An 18,277-nucleotide genomic window follows, 5' to 3' on the forward strand; every position below is an offset into this window, starting at 1 on the left:
GAAGGCAGATAGCCTCGGGCGCACTGTACTGCAACAAAAAAACGTGACTTGGATCTGCAAGCACTGCCTGGTTCTTGGGCAAGTTTGCTACGCTGTCGATAGCTCTGTGTAACAAAATGATCATTACCTTCCAACATGGTCTTGATCTCCTTGTCCTGTGCAACATCACCAGCTGTTTGTCCTTCTCCATTTATCAGAGTGGTGTCTGCATTGGACTCCAATAATAACATTACCAGCTCCTATTCAAAGGTAACAAATCAAGGAAAAGGGAAAAAAACAAAACACAGCTGTGTCTTATGGTCTTAACAATATGCATATTGTTTTTCTAAAAAGGAGCAATACAGGGATTATAAGTCAGTACCCAAGTCAAGTGCTTTTATACGGGACAGAGAACTGCAAGGTAACTATTCGTGTCCTCAAAATCAATAGTAGGTATATGAAATGCTTTATTACACCTGGGATGTAACAATGTTCCAAACAATTAAATGAACGATCACTGCACATATTAACCTAGTATGGTCGATACTGCAAAAAGATGTATATGCTTTTTTCAAACTTGCATTTGTATTCATAAAAGTTCAAAAGCGTTAATCTAAAGTTTTGAAAAGGTTTTTCCTTTGTTAAGTCTGGTACGCGGTGCATTTTTGGCTTTAAGTGATGTATCGGTGCATACACTGGAACATATTAGCTTTGGAGTGAATGGTTTTGGACTTCCACAAAATCTGATTTGACTATGTGCATTCATTTTATCTTTTTCTATTACTCATATATATGGTAGCTGGAATAAGTAAGCATGCTTTTCACCTTACGTCCAGTAAAGGCAGCTCGATGTAAAGGAGTGTCCCCCATGTCATTTAGAACATTGATGTCAGCTCCTGCCTGTCAAAATAAAAGAGGCAAATCACAAGCCTGGTTTGTTCTTCTTTTTATAACTAGACGACACTCATGAAACCCAGTAAGTGAAAGTTCAGATACCATGGCTAATCACATCTTTCCCCAGTGATCATGTCATACATGAGACGGAATTACTTGTGTCATATACTAGTAATTCATAACAATCCATTGAGTTCTGTACCAAACTACCAGCTTAAAAATGTATGATGCCACATTGTGTGCCCTGTTGAGGTAAACTTTAATCAACAGCCCTTTAGTGAACAAAGATCCCAGTATTCATGAAAAATAGTTCACTGCTTGTAAGTGGGGTCATGTGCCTTCAAAACCTTAGGGCTAGATTTACTAAGCTGCGGGTTTGCAAAAGTGGGGATGTTGCCTATAGCAACCAATCAGATTCTAGCTTTCATTTATTTAGTACCTTCTACAAAATGATAGCTAGAATCTGATTGGTTGCTATAGGCAACATCCCCACTTTTTCAAACTCGCAGTTTAGTAAATCTAACCCTTAGAGTAGGATCTCCTATTCTAAAGGGCTGGAAGGATGGTGAGCTGATGTGTTGCTTCTATGAATCACAGGCTCTATCAGACATCTTCTAATAAACCTGTGAAAAGTAACATGTATGAATACTACAAGTGCTTATATTTTGGGTTATAAAGGGGAGCTCCACCAACACAGAACTGCCCTTTGTCCTTGAGAGTGACTTCTAACGAGATGAAGTTTTCTGTTAAAATATAGCTTTATTTAATATTGGAAATCTTAAGTACAAATTGCTCCCGATCAACAAATAATTTTTAACATTCACACATGCGTTCATCAGTTTCCAGTGGCGCAGGCAGGGGGGGTTTCTGGGTCTCCAGAAACCCCCCCCCTCCGCTAAAAAGTGCCCTACATATTGGCACTGTAGTATACAGCACCGCCGCGGACGCTTCTTTGACAGTGCCGCGGCCGCTGTATGCTACAGTGCAGCCGAATCGGAGCTGCCGCACATTCGGCAGGTCTCTAGGAATTTTTTTTTCCGGGGGCGGAGGAATTGTATGTAGGCTAAGGCGGTAGGTGTTACTGAATAATAAAGTCTTTGGTGATGTGATAAGTTTGATTTTAGTGCTTTTCTCTTTTGTTGAGTAGAGGCAGAAGGGATATGTTGTTCCAAAAGTGTGGTTGCCATCTTTTCTATTACTGGCAATTTAAATTCTGCGATACCGAAAACAACCTTGCCACACTTCTCGAAAGTACAAAATTCAGAATAAAATGTTTATTTGTCAACAATTATATATACTTTAATAGGTGAAGCATGCATTAATTCATGCACCTTTAAAATGCTGTGGCCATAACTTCATCACAACGTCACATATAGTGTGATGTGAGCGAGTTTTCTCTACAGCGCTGCGGAATTACTGGCGCTATATAAATAGCTCATAACGACTACAGCGTTATTATTTTAGTTTGTGAAATCTTATAGGCAGTTACCTGTGACGGCAGCAATATACAAGTACAGGAGGAAAGGTTTTAGTGAAAACTATTTTCTCTAGGTCATGGAATATTATCCTTATACAGTACGATCATTTATCTGTTTAAGAAGCCAACAAAAGTCAGCAGTTGTTTCTCCAGAAGACTTGATAGGACATGTATTATTACATACACATTCTTGGAAATATATTTGTACTCACCTTCAATAAATTTTCTACTACTTCTCGGTGTCCAAAATAACATGCAAGATGAAGAGGTGTCCATCCCAAATTAGACTTACTTTTACCTAGAGACAAATAAATAATTGTTTAAGGTACCTGGTTTATTATATGTAAATACTATGCATCGAGATTAGGCATCTGTGGTTCTCTGGCTTAAATCCCAGCATATCCAGGCAGCAGAAAGCATGCGGTGATGTGTGGTTCCAACCTCTGAGCTATATGACATTAGAGAACATAACCAGGATATGTAAATAGAACACTATGCCACAGATTCTTCACACCTGCTGGAAAGGCCTGAAGAATTTCTGCACACGTAAATGCTTTGATTGTGTGTATAGTTACAGCAACAGTAGTAAAACAAGGCAAAGGGCTGGAGACATTTTGCTTGGCAGCTGTTTCACCATAAACCAGTTAAAAAAATAAAAATAAAATATTAGGGAATATATTAGCAACATATTGTTCAAATCTGGTGGACAATAGGGACTCTGAAGTCACTAGGTTTAGCTCCATTCACAAATGTCACAGCTCCCAGCTCTGAAAACTGGATTTTTATACCTGCATCAAGGGTAGAACCGTGCATGGCCATAACGCATAGCAAAGCTTGGGTAGGGGCCCAACAATGCAGCATAGCAGCAACACTCCTGGCACCCACAGTCATCCGCCACACACGTAAGTTATATCCTTTTCCCTGAATCCACTGAGGGACACTGGACCATGGGGTATAGAGGATCCATTAAGACTTTAGCTCTTTAAAACTGCTTAATATGTTTTTGCTTCTCCCTCTATATCACCACCCTGCAGGGAACGCAGTAATTTTTCTAACCAAGCCCCTTCAGACAAAGACCAGAGAGAAAATGAAAGCAAGACTGAAAAACAGCATCATCCACAAACATTTAACTATGGTACACTTTTAACAGGAGAAACACAGCATAATTGGAGAAACAGATTCTCCAATTATCTGTTTCACTGTCAGAGAAACAGATCATCATCTATTTATATAGCGCCACTAATTCAGCAGCGCTGTACAGAGAACTCACATCAGTCCCTGCCCCATTGGAGCTTACAGTCTAAATTCCCTAACACACACACACACAGACAGACAAAAGACTAGGGTCAATTTTGATAGCAGCCAATTAACCTACCTGTATATTTTTGGAGTGTGGGAGGAAACCGGAGCACCTGGAGGAAACCCACGCGCACACACAGGGAGAACATACAAACTCTACACAGATAAGGCCATGGTTGAACTCATGACCCCAGTGCTGTGAGGCAGAAGTGCTAACCACTAGGCCACTTTGCTGCCCAGATTTAATAGAAGTATAAAAATCCAGATTTCTCTTTCAACCTCTTGGCGGACACTGAACTATGGGGGATGTCCCAAAGCTGCCTCTTTGGGTGGGTATGCTCACAGAATTGCGGTGCACAGCATTTACCAGCCAAAACTGGTGCCTTTAGCCTTAAAATCATTAGTTCAGTAAAAGTTTGTGAACGTGTGCACCGAGGACCATGTGACTGGCTGACACAAGGCGCTCACTGAGCACTGTGCATCCACATTGCAAGGAACAGATTTTCCCACCCCAATATAAACATTAGTACTACAGATGTGTCTACTAAAATGTAGTTTCCTATTCATCTGTAGGCCTTAGATAAGGGATAAAGAGAACGCAATCAGCACGTTACCTGAAAACTCTATTTGGATATTGTTTATGCCTTGCATAGCAAATGCTCCAATTGTGGAGAAGGGAAAGAATACACTGTTTAAAAGGATTAAGCAGTGTATTGTCAGGTTCCGCTGACTCCACGCTATTCTGTATGTGTAATGCCTGCTGAAATGCCTGTACTAAATCATTGACCACATGCCATCCTGCAGGGTCCTTGACAAAATACAAGGAATCCTCAATGTCTGATTCCTCAGTTACTTCACCTTCTTCCTGGGAATAGCACTCAATATCACACCTTCCCCAGGACTGGACCAATACAGAACCCAGACGTTTCTGTAATCTCCAGAATCATCTCTAAGGAGTAGGAACTCTTTACCAGACCTGGCACTGACTTAGCCAAGCCTTGCACCCAAACCGTATTGTCCAGTGGAGTTGGCAAGGAACCGGATGACCCCTGACCACACACACTCATACGCATGGGATCATTTGCTGGAGTTACTTTATACACTGCAACCAAGCAACAGAAAAGTAGAATATTGACACTAATCCACAATTCAATTCCACCCCTACTTTAAAATACTTCCTGCTGCTGGGGACACCCAAAAGAGGGAGGAAGCAGGAGCTGCTAATGAGGTGTCCGCTTTGGCTGAGCTACAGAGCGAATATTGTAGCCTGTCAGGAAAGAGGGGCTATGCTGCTTGGGAACTGCACGCACCTCCTTCCCCAGGATATATTTGACTGCTGCCATAGTAAAGACAGCTTCTTTTTTCCCTATAGTCAACCTGTGTTCAGATCAAAACACCTTTTTCATATGTTGATATTACTTGGTCCCACCTCCCAGCAGGTCATAAAGCTCTACACAGTGTGGACCTTAGACCCGAACTACAAATGGATTGCAACTTGCATAATGAACTCCATGATCTAGTGTCCCCCAATAGGATGAAATAGAAATCTCTGCATGCTCATTGCATACTAAAACCGGGCTTCCCCTGTCTTGCAATTACTGGTAGCTGTGACATGTATGTGAAGTGAGATCAGCTTGGAGAACAGCGGAGTGCAAGGCAGCTTGATTCAGATGTGCTATCATACTGGGTGTGTTGCACGAGAGAGACTTTTCCAGGAGTGTGGAATACTACGTTATGTAAACAGTATACTTTATTATAGAGGGAAGAAAATAAAAAAAATCTCAGTGGAGACAATTTGAAAGATGCTGGAAATATTTCTGCACTACACAGAGTGAAAACAGAGAAGTTTATTTGCCTTTGCAATCGATATTAACCACAATCTGCCCTTTCTTGCAGCTTTCTATTAGTTCTCGGACTTCCTCCTCGTTTCCATTTCGGGCATCATGAAGAAGTTGCTCCTCTGCTTCACTGTTCATTTCTGAATGGAAATAAATGCAGGTTAAAGAGGACTTGTTTCAAAAATACAACACAAAATGTGCATTGTCCTATGTAAGAGGTCTTTGTAATAAAAAAAATAGTTTTATTATTTTAGTTAAAAGATTATATACTCTATTCTTGTCTAAGATGAGTTTCATATATATTGCAGTGAGTGGAGTGTAAACCAACGATGAACTTGTATTGTCACTTATAATGTCACACAGAAAGTTATACAAGCCTTGATTACACATCACTTTGTATTAAAAGGATATCAACATTGTGTAGAATTTATGTAACATTAAAAAGGGCACCGCTGTTACAGATGTGCTGCCCTTATGTACAATTTTCACAAAGGCTGCGTATGGGAATGTACACATAATTTTGCACTCACCCCCATGTCCGCTGCAGATTATATACTCTGTGTGCTTGCAAACATGAGCAGTTGTCTAGTATTTTAGATGCATGTTCTATGCCTCTAAACTACTTCCCCACAGTCATCAATGGATTAATAAGAAAAACACACATAAAAGTATGCAGTTTTCATTAAAAGCACTGCAACCCAGCAACATTTTTCATTGAGAAAAACTACAAATGTTTAATTTTTATTTTTTAGATTACCAACAAAAACAAAGCAAACGGAAATAAAACATAATTGCACAAGCCCATATACTATTTCAGATTTGTTGGCCCGTATATGTGTGTTAAAATAGTTGAATATATCAAAGATAATTACAATACCAAAACTCACAAGAAAGGGAGGGTACGGTAGCCCCAATACTAAGTTGAGTGCCTGAACCCTCCTAGTTAAAATGAATCAAGTATTTGAAATCCGGATTGAGGTGCATAAGGGAAGGGTTATCTCTGGGAAGGAAAATATGGTATATAAAATACCCCCAAATGTATGAATATAATCAATATAATAAATGTTTCCTACAGAACATATATTCAAGACCTCTGTATGTGGTGTTAATAAAAATATATCTATTACCAACAAAATTCCTCAACACTATTCCTTAATGCTCATGTACTGCAAGTTAATTTCAATTGGAAGCAGAAAGATCCTTCATTACATGAATTGTGTGGATTGGCAACATAGTAACATGGGACTGTGAACTAAATTAACTTGTAATACAGGAATGTTAAGGAATAATGTGAAAGCGTATACTACACAAAATCTTTTTTTCTCCACAGTATCAATAATCGGTACTAGGAACCTGATGCTATAGTGGACTTATTCAACATATTTTGTTGATATGTTTTGGCTCAGCAATCAGGTCAGACTGTTGAGGAATTTTATTGGTAATAAATATAATTTTGTTAGTAATATTTTTATTAGTACCACATACAGAGGCCTTGAAATATTTTATTGAACTGGCAGTATCTGACACTAGAATCTACTATGGTGATTGTGAGAGTATAAAACAATAAATAGTTATTAAAAGGTACAAATATATGTGTGAGATACCTTAAAAAGCTATAACTACAGATATGAGAACTATGCCCCTGACATAAGAGTGAAGAAAACAAGTGTATCCCATGGACCAGAGACAATTGTAGGATGCTAGACTTAAAAACAACGGCCTGAAAGATATTTTCACAGCACTGGACAAAGGATGTTGCCTTATATGTACTTACTGTTGCAAAGAAAGATTTGTTCAACTAAAAGATATTTCCTTATATGTACTTTGTTGTTAACCAGTGAATGTTCAAGCTTAGGTATAAATAAAGGAGCAGTCTGAGAAGACCCTCAGAGCCGATTCTGAAACTACAACAACTTGTTTGTGTTTCACTTCCTCCTATCCAGTCGACAGATTTATGCTAATATGATATCAAGTTATCAGAGATCGATAATAGGGGCACCAAGACATGATCAGGAATATTTTAAGTATTTGCTGTACAAAAATTGTATATCAGTATTATTATATTGATATATATGGTATTATTTTATATCCCACATTTTCCATCTCAGAAATCACCCTTCCCTTATGCACCTACATCCTGATTTCAAATAGGTGTTAAAAACATGGTGTTATCATGCTTCACTGTGCTGGAAGTTGCAGCTATTCTCATTGTAGCTTTTTTCCTCACACCCATTCTCCTGTCAGTTTTCCATATGCTGCAGACAATTGATAGCTGCATTGTTGGGATTAACAGTTATCTATAATCTAATGAACCTGAAGCAGGCTAATTGAGGAAATGAAGCAAGCGTCAACTCCAAGGGGTAAACCTATCAAAGTGCTAATGTGGCAAAACGCAGATTTTCTGCAATATGGACGGGCAAAACTTGCCTTTAAATAAACTGTAGTTTTAAATCTGTCCAGCAATGTAGACGAAAATGTGCATTTTGCCAGAATCGCACTGTGGTACATTTATCCCAAAGTTTGACATCATAGACATGTAAGTGAGATCACAGGTGTCTGACAAACATGAAAGCAAAGCATTTGCATAATCATTTTAAGTAATGCAGAACACATTGTACTGGTTCCTCTTTGTAGAGCAGTGAGATCTGTAGAATTGTTCTACTCTTGAAAAATTTGGTTTACCACACAAATGTCAAAACTTTAAAGTATATTCATGTAGAAATATGAACATTTTGGTGAAAGGCAAAAAGGTGGAGCAGCCTCTGAATATCCTGAACTAGACATTTTTTGCAACTTTGATAGAAAGATCAGAACAAAGCGATTCCGATCAATGAAAAATTACACACAGGTTTCTGTTATTTTTGTAACCAGTTATAAGACAATACTCTATATTCACAGAAACACACATAGACCTCACAATAAACCTTTTATGTCATTTTACAGTCCTGCATTTAAGATATGTAATGTAAGTGAGTATAGGCTCGTACTGGACACACAAAGTAACACATATCACAACCAGAAAAAGGAACAAACAAATCTGAAACAGGAAAGTATCTTCATACACATGTATCATTGCTGTTCATTTCAACACTATGTGCACCACTAAGGGCAACTGATCTTTATCTGCCTTTCTCATGTTGCATTTAAGATATGAGAGAAACTGCTTCTCTTGATGATTAGGCACAAGTATTGCATTTCAATAGATGTGTCGGCAGCCATGGTTGACCACTTGCCTGCTGCTAAAACAAGCTTTTAGTACATGTCAAGTATAACTTGGTGTGAGACATTGTACCTATCTGAACAAACAGATAGGTAAAATGTATAATTGATCTATTAGAAATAAACAAGACAATTACGTAGAGCTGCAATACCACCTACATGTTACTAACCTCCTCCCCCCCCCCCCCCTAGTTGAAGCCCGTGTTCTTCTTCTCATAGCTGGGAAAAGCAATTACAAGCTGTAACCAAGAAAATGCAGCTTGTGATTGGTCCCCCTGCACACATTCCCCCTCTGTCACCATTGTAAAGTGGCAATGGTTAGAGGCAATTTATGAAAAGAAATGGTCAGGAAGTGATTAAGACTGTATGAAACAATTCCATAAGTAAAATTAATTGAAACGGAACGTTTAATATACAGGGAATAAATATCTATTTCTGATCTCATTTCCACACATAATAATACACATACCCGTTCTTTGAATGTAGGGGAAAGGAGGGAACAAGATTATTTGGTGGCTGAAGTGCCAATAACAAGCCTGTTTGCATTAACATCTGAGCAGACTTGACAAAGGCACAGAACAAGTTCCAGCACTGAAATGGAATGTCAGCAGCTGTAACGGACGTTATGCCTTTCACTTTGTGCTGTGAAGTACAGTCATGGCCAAAAGTTTTGAGAATGACACAAGTATTGGTTTTCACAAAGTTTGCTGCTTCAGTGTTTTTAGATCTTTTATTCAGATGTTATTAAGGTATACTGAAGTAAAATTACAAGCATTTCATAAGTGTCAAAGGATTTAATTGACAATTGCAATAAGTTTATGCAAAGAGTCAATATTTGCAGTGTTGACCCTTCTTTTTGAAGACCTCTGCAATTCGCCCTGGCATGCTGTCAATCAACTTCTGGGCCCACTCTTGCCTAATCAACGCTTGGAGTTTGTAAAATTTGTGAGTTTTTGTTTGTCCCCCACCTCTTGAGGATTGACCACAAGTTCTCAATGGGATTAAGGTCTAGGGGGTTTCCTGGCCATGGACCCAAAATATTGATGTTTTGAGCCACTTAGTTATCACTTTTGCCTTATGGCAAGGTGCTCTATCATGCTGGAAAAGGCATTGTTCATCACCAAACAGTTGGTGGATGGTTGGGAAAAGTTGCTCTTGGAGGAGGATGTTTTGGTACCATTCTTAATTCATGGATGTGTTCTTTGGCAAAATTGTGAGTGAGCCCACTCCCTTGGCTGAGAAGCAACCCCACACATGAATGGTCTCATGATGCTTTACTGCTGGCATGACACAGGACTGATGGTAGCGCTCACCTTTCCTTCTCCGGAAAATAATTTTTCAAGATGCCCCAAACAATCTGAAAGGGGATTCATAAGAGAAAATTACTTTCTCAGCAGTACAATCCCTGTACCTTTTGCAGAATATCAGTCTGTCCCTGATGTTGTTCCTGGAGAGAAGTGACTTCTTTGCTGGTCTTCTTGACACCAGGCCATGCTCCAAAAGTCTTCGACTCACTGTGCATGCAGATGCACTCACACCTGCCTGCTGCCTTTCCTGAGCAAGTTCTGCACTTGCGGTATACCGATCCCGCAGCTAAACCAACTTCAGGAGACGGTCCTGTCACTTGCTGGACGTTCTTGGGCACCCTGAAGCCTTCTTCACAAGTATTGAACCTCTCTCCTTGAAGTTCTTGATTACCCGATAAATGGTTGATTTAGGTGCACTCTTGCTAGCAGCAATATCCTTGCCTGTGAAGCCCTTTTTATGCAAAGCACTGACTGCATGTGTTTCCTTGCAGATAACCATGGTTAACAGAGGAAGAAAAATGATTTCAAGCACCACTCTCCTTTTAAAGCTTACAGTCTGTTATTCTAACTCAATCAGCATGACAGAGTGATCTCCAGCGTTGTCCACGTCAACACTCTCACCTGTGTTAACGAGAGAATCACTGGTCCTTTTGTGGCAGGGCTAAAATGCAGGAGTTGTTTTAGGGATACAGTTCATTGCCATGCAAATAGGGACTTTGGAATTAATTGCAATTCATCTGATCACTCTTCATGACATTCTGGTGTATATGCAAATTGCCATCATTAAAAATGAGGCAACAGACTTTGTGAAAAATAATATTTGTATCATTCTCAAAACTTTTGTCCATGACTGTAGAGTATACTCAAGTAAAGATATTTTTTCTTATACAGATAGTGGAATCTTTGGAGGGACAGGGAGATGGTGTATTGTGTTTGTTTTGGGGATTTGATATTATGGAGGGAAAGCATGTATTGTATTTTGGGAATTTGTAAACATGTTTACACATTTGATAATTCTTTTAATAAACAACAATCCATATATTGCGAAAATGTAAATATCATTTTAATGGTTAATAGGGGCAAAGAATATCAACAGGATTCATACACAAGAAGGTAGAGTAGAAGTAGAGGAACTACCAGAGGTGATAAGCACAAACAGATACCAATCAACACTAACAAAATGTAACACCTTCCCCTAAACGAAGTCTAGATCCACTTAAAAAGATTTACCCTCAGATCTGTGATCTTCAACTGTCATAACCATCAGCTGAAAGGATCATGACTCTGTAAACTCTGATTTATAGTTCTGCTGAATAATCAAATGACGATCACTACCTTGGAACGACTATCATTCAAGTACACACACTAATGCGATATTGGTCCGAACGGTCATTGATTGTGTGATTAACCCAAGTCTGAAAAACCTGTTGTGTGTACCCAGCTTAACTGGAGTGAAGAGATCCATAGGGTACATATGCTCCCCTGTACCAGGAAAAGTGCGGAAGGTTCCATTTGATACCAGTACAGGAGAATGTATATGGTATTATGAAGTATATTTCATCATTCATTATTATAAATCTTCCTACTATTTTTTTATTAGGTATTCCTTCATATAATTAAACCTTACCCATAGCTTCTATTCAAACTGCCAGAAGGGGGCGCTCTTAAAGGTAGTTCCCCGGAGTTATTCAGGTTACTGCACCGTTCCAATTTTCACACAAACCAAAGTCAGTAATATAAAAAACTGATGCACTTTAATGGCCTGCGCATAGATCAAATATGCTGTTGCATAACGTCAGGTCTTGTGTTGTATAGTTATAACACTGCACTTGTTGGTCACAGTGCAGTCATGTGATAGTAAAAAAAAGCGATGCAAATCTGTGAGAAGCAACTCAAGCTGCATAAAAAACACAATTACACGGGTCATCCTGACACGTGCATATTACAAGGGACATTATTTAATGAATGCATAACTGGATAATAGGTGTGTGTATGTCTGATGAAACGTGACTCTAGCAGCTATTGTTTTATAGGGTCACTATGTTTAGGAAGGGGCTGATCGCAGGTTACAGTGTAGTCAGTGAGCACTTACCAGAGAAAATGCTCCCCACGAACGTTATATATTATCCGTCAGAAAACTCTCCCTAGCCCAGACACTAGCGGAGATGGAGTCTGGGGAGGAGAGTCAGTTTCCAGCAACTCCTCCTCCTTACACATGGGTCGTATTATGTGTTATACTTCCTGTTTATCTCCCCAATGGGAGCTGAGAGAGATAGTGTTATACCGCTTGGTGCTGATTTATTTCTGCAGCAGGAGTCTGTCAGTGATCAAACATTGCTATGTGTTTCTGAAGTCATTGTTCAAATTACTGCAATAGCCCCATTTGAAACAATATGCTTAAAAGGGTTATTATTGGTCTGAATATACAGGAATCATTTAATAGTATAGGGTTTCACAGATCAGAGGCAAAAAATATGTGTGGATCCACATTAACCTCCAAAGGTGATAGTGAACAACTGAAATGTCTGTATACTGTTTGTACTATGTGCGGCGCTGCGGAAACCTTGTGGCGCCTAACAAATAAATGATAATAATAATAATAATAATATATAAATATTTTCCAAATAAAAATGCATACAATCTCTGCCATATGTCTGTGTGGTCATCACTACATTAATGGGGTTCCAATGGGATCTACTTGTTTTTGAGTTATTGCTATTATTGTTAGTTTATGACTGTATTACTACCATATTACACAGTGCTGTATAGAGAATATTACATTATTCACAACTGGACCAAACAAACACTAGGGTCCATGTTAATTTTTACATCAAATATTTAAACCAGGATGTTCTTAATGCATATTATACACTTACTTGCCAACGGGAGACTCCCGAAATTCGGGTCGGTCTCACGGACTCCCAGGAGAGCTGGCAAATCTCCCGCAGTTGCTGAGCGAATCGCGTCATTTTTGGCCTCGCCCCCGCGACAAAATGGCATATTTGCAGCAGAGGCGTGATCAAAATTACGCGATTCACCACGCCCCGACCCCTGCCCGCCCTCTCTAGACACACCCCTCTCCCGGATACAACTTGCCAAAAGTAGGCAAGTATGATTATACATACAATGCGTTTTTATATTCTGTCATGCATACCTGTAGTTTTTAATACAAAGACGATGCCGTGAAAGTTATCACTATCAGTTGGCACTTACACCTGCCCTCTAGCTCCTGCAAATGATACAGCAAAAACACCTTACTTTATAGAAAGCCAGGATATAATTAAATGTATTAAGTAGCGGATTCTGCAAGTTGCTGACATTCGGCAACGGAGGCAGACAGGCGCGGGCTGGGAGATGTCAGCCTGGGGGGCGCACAGGCGGCCCCATCACATGACACGCGATGCGGCCGTATCGCGTGTCATGTGATGCGGCCGCCTGTTCGCTGACGCGGCCGCATACCGTGTCATGAGATGCGGCCGCCGGTGAAAACAGGCTATATTGCATCCGGGGGGCGGCCGGCCGGCCTACCCCCCGGCCCTAATAGCGCCCCTGGAGGCAGAGGAGATTTAAAATGGCAATTGCTTTCAATGCAAGTTTTGCCTTGAAAGCAATTGCCGTTTTAAATTGCCTCTGCAAAGTTGCAGAATGTCGGCGACTTGCAGAATCCGCTACTTAATACATTTACCCCCAGAACTTGAATCGGCCGCATCGGCGATGGCACGCCCTTACTGTACATTGCCTACGTTAGTCCACCCCTTCCCTATCCCATTCTGCCCTTCAAGTCATAGGTAGTTGTAAGTGTCATTTGTGTTCAGACGTGAATTGCATGCAATTACATGTATTGGTGTAAGGTTAATTTTCTGAGCATGCGTATAGCTAATTAACGCAAAATATGGCATGCAAAGAGACTTTGAATGAGGCCCACAGTGCCCTCCCTATAGTTGTCTATGTGCAGCACGGAGGCTAAGTGGTTAGCACTTCTGCCTCACAGGGCTTGGGTCTTGAGTTTAATTCCCAACCGTGGCCTTATCTGTGTGGAGTTTGTATGTTCTCCCCGTGTTTGCATGGGTTTCCTCCAGGTGCTCCAGGTTCCTCCCACACTCTAAAAACATACTAGTAGGTTACTTGGCTGCTTTCAAAATTGAACCTAGTCTCTCTCTGTCTGTGTGTGTGTATGTTAGGGAATTTACTCATGTGAATGAGTTTTCTGTACAGCGCTGCGGAATCAGTGACGCTATATAAATAAATGATGATGATGTGCAGCCCCCCTTTTTATAGTTTTCTTTGTGCAGCCCCTCTCCCTATAGTTTTCTATGTACAGCCCCCTCTCCCTATAGTTTTCTCTGTGCAGCTTAGCTCCCTATAGTTTTCTCTGTGCAGCCATCCCTCCCTATAGTTTTCTCTGTGCAGCCATCCCTCTCTATAGATTTCTATGTGCAGCCCCCTTCCCTATAGTTTTCTATGTGCAGCCCCCTTTCCCTAGTTTTACATATGCAGCCCCCTCTCCCTATAGTTTTCTCTGTGCAGCCCCCCTCCCTATAGTTTTCTCTCTGCAGCCCCCTCTCTCTATAGTTTCCTCTGTGCAGCCCCTCTACCTATAGTTTTCTATGTACAGACCCCCCCCTATAGTTTTCTCTGTGCAGCCCCCTCTTCCTATAGTTTTCTCTGTGCAGGCCCCTCTCCCTATAGTTTTCTATGTGCAGCCCCCTCTCCCTATAGTTTTCTATGTGCAGCCCCCTTTCTCTATAGTTTTCTATGTGCAGTCCCCCTATAGTTTTCTCTGTGCAGCCCCCATCCCTATAGTTTCTCTGTGCTGCCCCCTCTCCCTATACTTTTCTCTGTGCAGCCTCCCCTCCCTAAAGTTTTCTCTGTGCAACACCTTCTCCCTATAGTTTCCTCTGTGCAGCCCACCCTCACTATAGTTTCCTCTGTGCAGCCCTCCCTCACTATAGTTTTGTATGTGCAGCCCCCTCTCCCTATACTTTTCTCTATGCAGCCCCCTCTTCCTAGTTTTCTATGTGCAGCCCCCTCTCCCTATAGTTTTCTATGTGCAGCAACTCTCCCTATAGTTTTCTATCTGCAGAACCCCCCCTATAGTTTTCTCTGTGCAGCCCCCGTGCTCCCTATAGTTTTCTCTGCAGTCCCGCCTCCCTATAGTTTTCTCTGTGCAGCCCCCTCTCCATAGAGTTTTCTACAGGTTTCTATGTGCAGCCCCTTCTCCCTAAAGTTTTCTATCTGCAGAACCCCCCTATAGTTTTCTCTGTGCAGCCCCCCGTGCTCCCTATAGTTTTCTCTGCAGTCCCGCCTCCCTATCATTTTCTCTGTGCAGCCCCCTTTCTCTATAGTTTTCTATGTGCAGTCCCCCTGTAGTTTTCTCTGTGCAGCCCCCCCTCCCTATAGTTTCTCTGTGCAGCCCCTCCTCCCAATAGTTTTCCCGGTGCAGCTCCCTCTCCCTATAGTTTTCTCTGTGCAGCCCCCTCTCCCTATAGTTTTCTATGTGCAGCAACTCTCCCTATAGTTTTCTATCTCTAGACCCCCCCTATAATTTTCTCTGTGCGGCCCCCTTTCCACATAGTTTTCAATGTGCAACCCCCCTCCCTATAGTTTACTATGTGCAGCCCCCTCCCTATAGTTTTCTCTGTGCAGCCCCCTCTCACTAGAGTTTTCTATGTGTAGCCCTCTTCTCCCTGTAGTATTCTATGTGCAGCCCCCTCTCCCTATAGTTTTCTATGTGCAGCCCTCCCTCCCTATAGTTTTCTCTGTGCAGGCCCTTCTCCTTGTAGTATTCTATGTGCAGCCCCCTCTCCCTATAGTTTTCTATGTGCAGCCCTCCCTCCCTATAGTTTTCTCTGTGCAGGCCCTTCTCCTTGTAGTATTCTATGTGCAGCCCCCTCTCCCTATAGTTTTATCTGTGCAGGCCCTTCTCCCTTTAGTTTTCTATGTGCAGCCCCCTCTCTATAGTTTTCTCTGTGCAGCCCTACCTCCCTATAGTTTTCTCTGTGCAGCCCTCCTTCCCTATAGATTTCTCTGTAAAGCCCCCTTCTCCCTATAATTTTCTCTGTGTGCAGCACCCTCTCCCTATAGTTTACTCTGTGCAGCCCTTCCTCCCTATAGTTTTCTATGTGTTGCTCCCTCTCCCTATAGTTTTCTATGTGCAGCTCTCTCCCTATAGTTTTCTATATGCAGCCCCCCACCCTTCCTATAGTTTTCTCTGTGCGGTCCCCCCTCCCTATAGTTCTCTTTGTGTAGCCCCCCTCCCTATAGTTTTCTCTGTGCAGCCCCCCTCCCTATAGTTTTCTCTGTGCAGTCCCCCCTCCCTATAGTTTTCTCTGTGCAGTCCCCCCTTCCTATAGTTTTCTCTGTGTAGCCCCCCTCCTTATAGTTTTCTCTGTGCAGCCCCCTCTCCCTATAGTTTTCTCTGTGCAGCCCTCTGTCAGGACTGTGAGCTGGATGGAGCTACTAACTGGTATTAGCTCTACTGTACAAGGAGGCGCGGAGTCTAACACACCCCTGGTTTTCGGCTTCACTGCAAGGGATGCGAAGGTCGTGGTTCTCCAAGGCAGTTACCAGAGTAATAGCGTAGAGGGTAGTCAGGCCAAGCCGGATCAAACCAAGAGAACGATGCAGAGCCGAGGGACAGTCACAAGAATGGTCAGGAAAGCCGAGGTCAAGCCAGGAGAGAGTAAAAGCCGAAATAGGATCCAGAAGAGAAGTAATTTTGCATACTAAGCGTTTATTAGTGTATGGTGTCAGTGTGTATCTTATAAATATATGAATATAGATGTACCTAGGGCTTATATGCTTTTTTCTATTTGACTTTTTTTTTTAATGATTCCATGATTGTGGTAAAATCCATGTCTACTTGACTCGAATTTGATTTGATTTGAATCCCATTGGGTCCTCTTTATTTCTTTTGTATCTATCATTAAATATGATGGGCCTGATTCATCATGGCACATATTCTGAGTGCAACCCACGTTTCGTATTATAAGCGCGTATTTAGGCTTTGAGTACTCCCAAATACAGCAAGGCATGGATCTCAAGATATGTGTGCTCTTGAAATTGGGGGCTGGTCTACTGTGCTCTACTACACAGGAGCTGCAGGATACGTTGAATACCTATGTGGAGAGAGTACATACCTAAACAGGATCCAGAAGAGAAGTCAAACAAGCCGGGTCAATACAGGAGAGGGAGAAGCAAAAATTCAAGGAACGCTGGAGACAGGAAATGGACCTGATACTCTGGCACCCTAATGGTGCTAGAGTCAGGTTTATATAGAGGGACCCAGGAAATTATTGGTTGGCAATCAAAGCGTCATGGGCCGCCGACCAGCGCACAGAGCATAGCATCCTGTTGCCTGGCAACGGGGCGCGCTACTGCGCCTGCTCAAATGGCTCTTCCAGATGGCCGGGGGCGACAGCTTCTCTGTTGCTAGGCAACAGAGCTTCCTCGGCCGGAAATGACAGGCAGCCATCTTCGCTTCCTGATCGTGATGCAGGGACGGTGCCTGACACCCTCCCTCCCTACAGTTTTCTCTGTTCAGCCATCTCTCCCTATAGTTTTCTCTGTGCAACACTTTCTCCCTATAGTTTCCTCTGTGCATCCCACCCTCACTATAGTTTCCTCTTTGCAGCCCTCCCTCACTATAGTTTTGTATGTGCAGCCCCCTCTCCCTATAATTTTCTCTGTGCAGCCCCCTCTCCCTAGTTTTCTATGTGCAGGCCCCTCTCTCTATAGTTTTCTCTGTGCAGCCCCTCTCCCTATAATTTTCTCTGTGCAGCCCCCTCTCCCTAGTTTTCTATGTGCAGGCCCCTCTCTCTATAGTTTTCTCTGTGCAGCCCCTCTCCCTATAGTTTTCTCTGTGCAGCCCCTCTCCCTATAGCTTATTCTGTGCAGCCCTCCCTCACTATAGTTTACTTTTGTTGCGATGACAGATGATACTTAATGGGGCAAAGACCTGATAATCATTAAACAGGCCCCTTAAGGAGTTAAAATAGTAGTGAAAAGGACTGTCTTTTTGATAATTTTGCACACAAGGGCTAGATTTACTAAGCTGCGGGTTTGAAAAAGTGGGGATGTTGCCTATAGCAACCAATCAGATTCTAGCTGTCATTTTGTAGAAAGTACTAAATAAATGAAAGCTAGAATCTGATTGGTTGCTATAGGCAACATCCCCACTTTTTCAAACCCGCAGCTTAGTGAATCTAGCCCTAAGCGTTTATTAGTGTATGGTGTCAGTGTGTATCTTATAAATATGTGAATAT

General features: G+C 41.7%; 1 protein-coding gene across 2 annotated transcripts in view; it reads right to left on the reverse strand.

Annotated features, from left to right (window-relative positions):
• Positions 1–12,201, reverse strand: part of OSBPL1A (oxysterol binding protein like 1A) — a 122,905-nt gene extending 110,704 nt beyond the window's left edge. Inside the window, exons 1-5 of one of the 2 annotated variants that reach the window (XM_075213433.1) lie at positions 12,106–12,201; positions 5,505–5,627; positions 2,563–2,648; positions 805–879; positions 128–239 (exon numbers count right to left, since the gene is read on the reverse strand). In XM_075213433.1, coding sequence (XP_075069534.1) covers positions 128–239; positions 805–879; positions 2,563–2,648; positions 5,505–5,625 — 394 coding nt within the window. In that variant the 5' untranslated portion in view covers positions 5,626–5,627; positions 12,106–12,201. Of the gene's footprint in view, positions 1–127; positions 240–804; positions 880–2,562; positions 2,649–5,504; positions 5,628–12,105 lie in introns of those variants that run through there. The other variant, XM_075213434.1, reaches the window with a different exon arrangement.
• Between the last annotated feature and the right edge of the window lie 6,076 nt (positions 12,202–18,277).

This window comes from Mixophyes fleayi, chromosome 5 (assembly GCF_038048845.1).
Source record: "Mixophyes fleayi isolate aMixFle1 chromosome 5, aMixFle1.hap1, whole genome shotgun sequence".
Classification (NCBI taxonomy): domain Eukaryota; kingdom Metazoa; phylum Chordata; class Amphibia; order Anura; family Limnodynastidae; genus Mixophyes; species Mixophyes fleayi.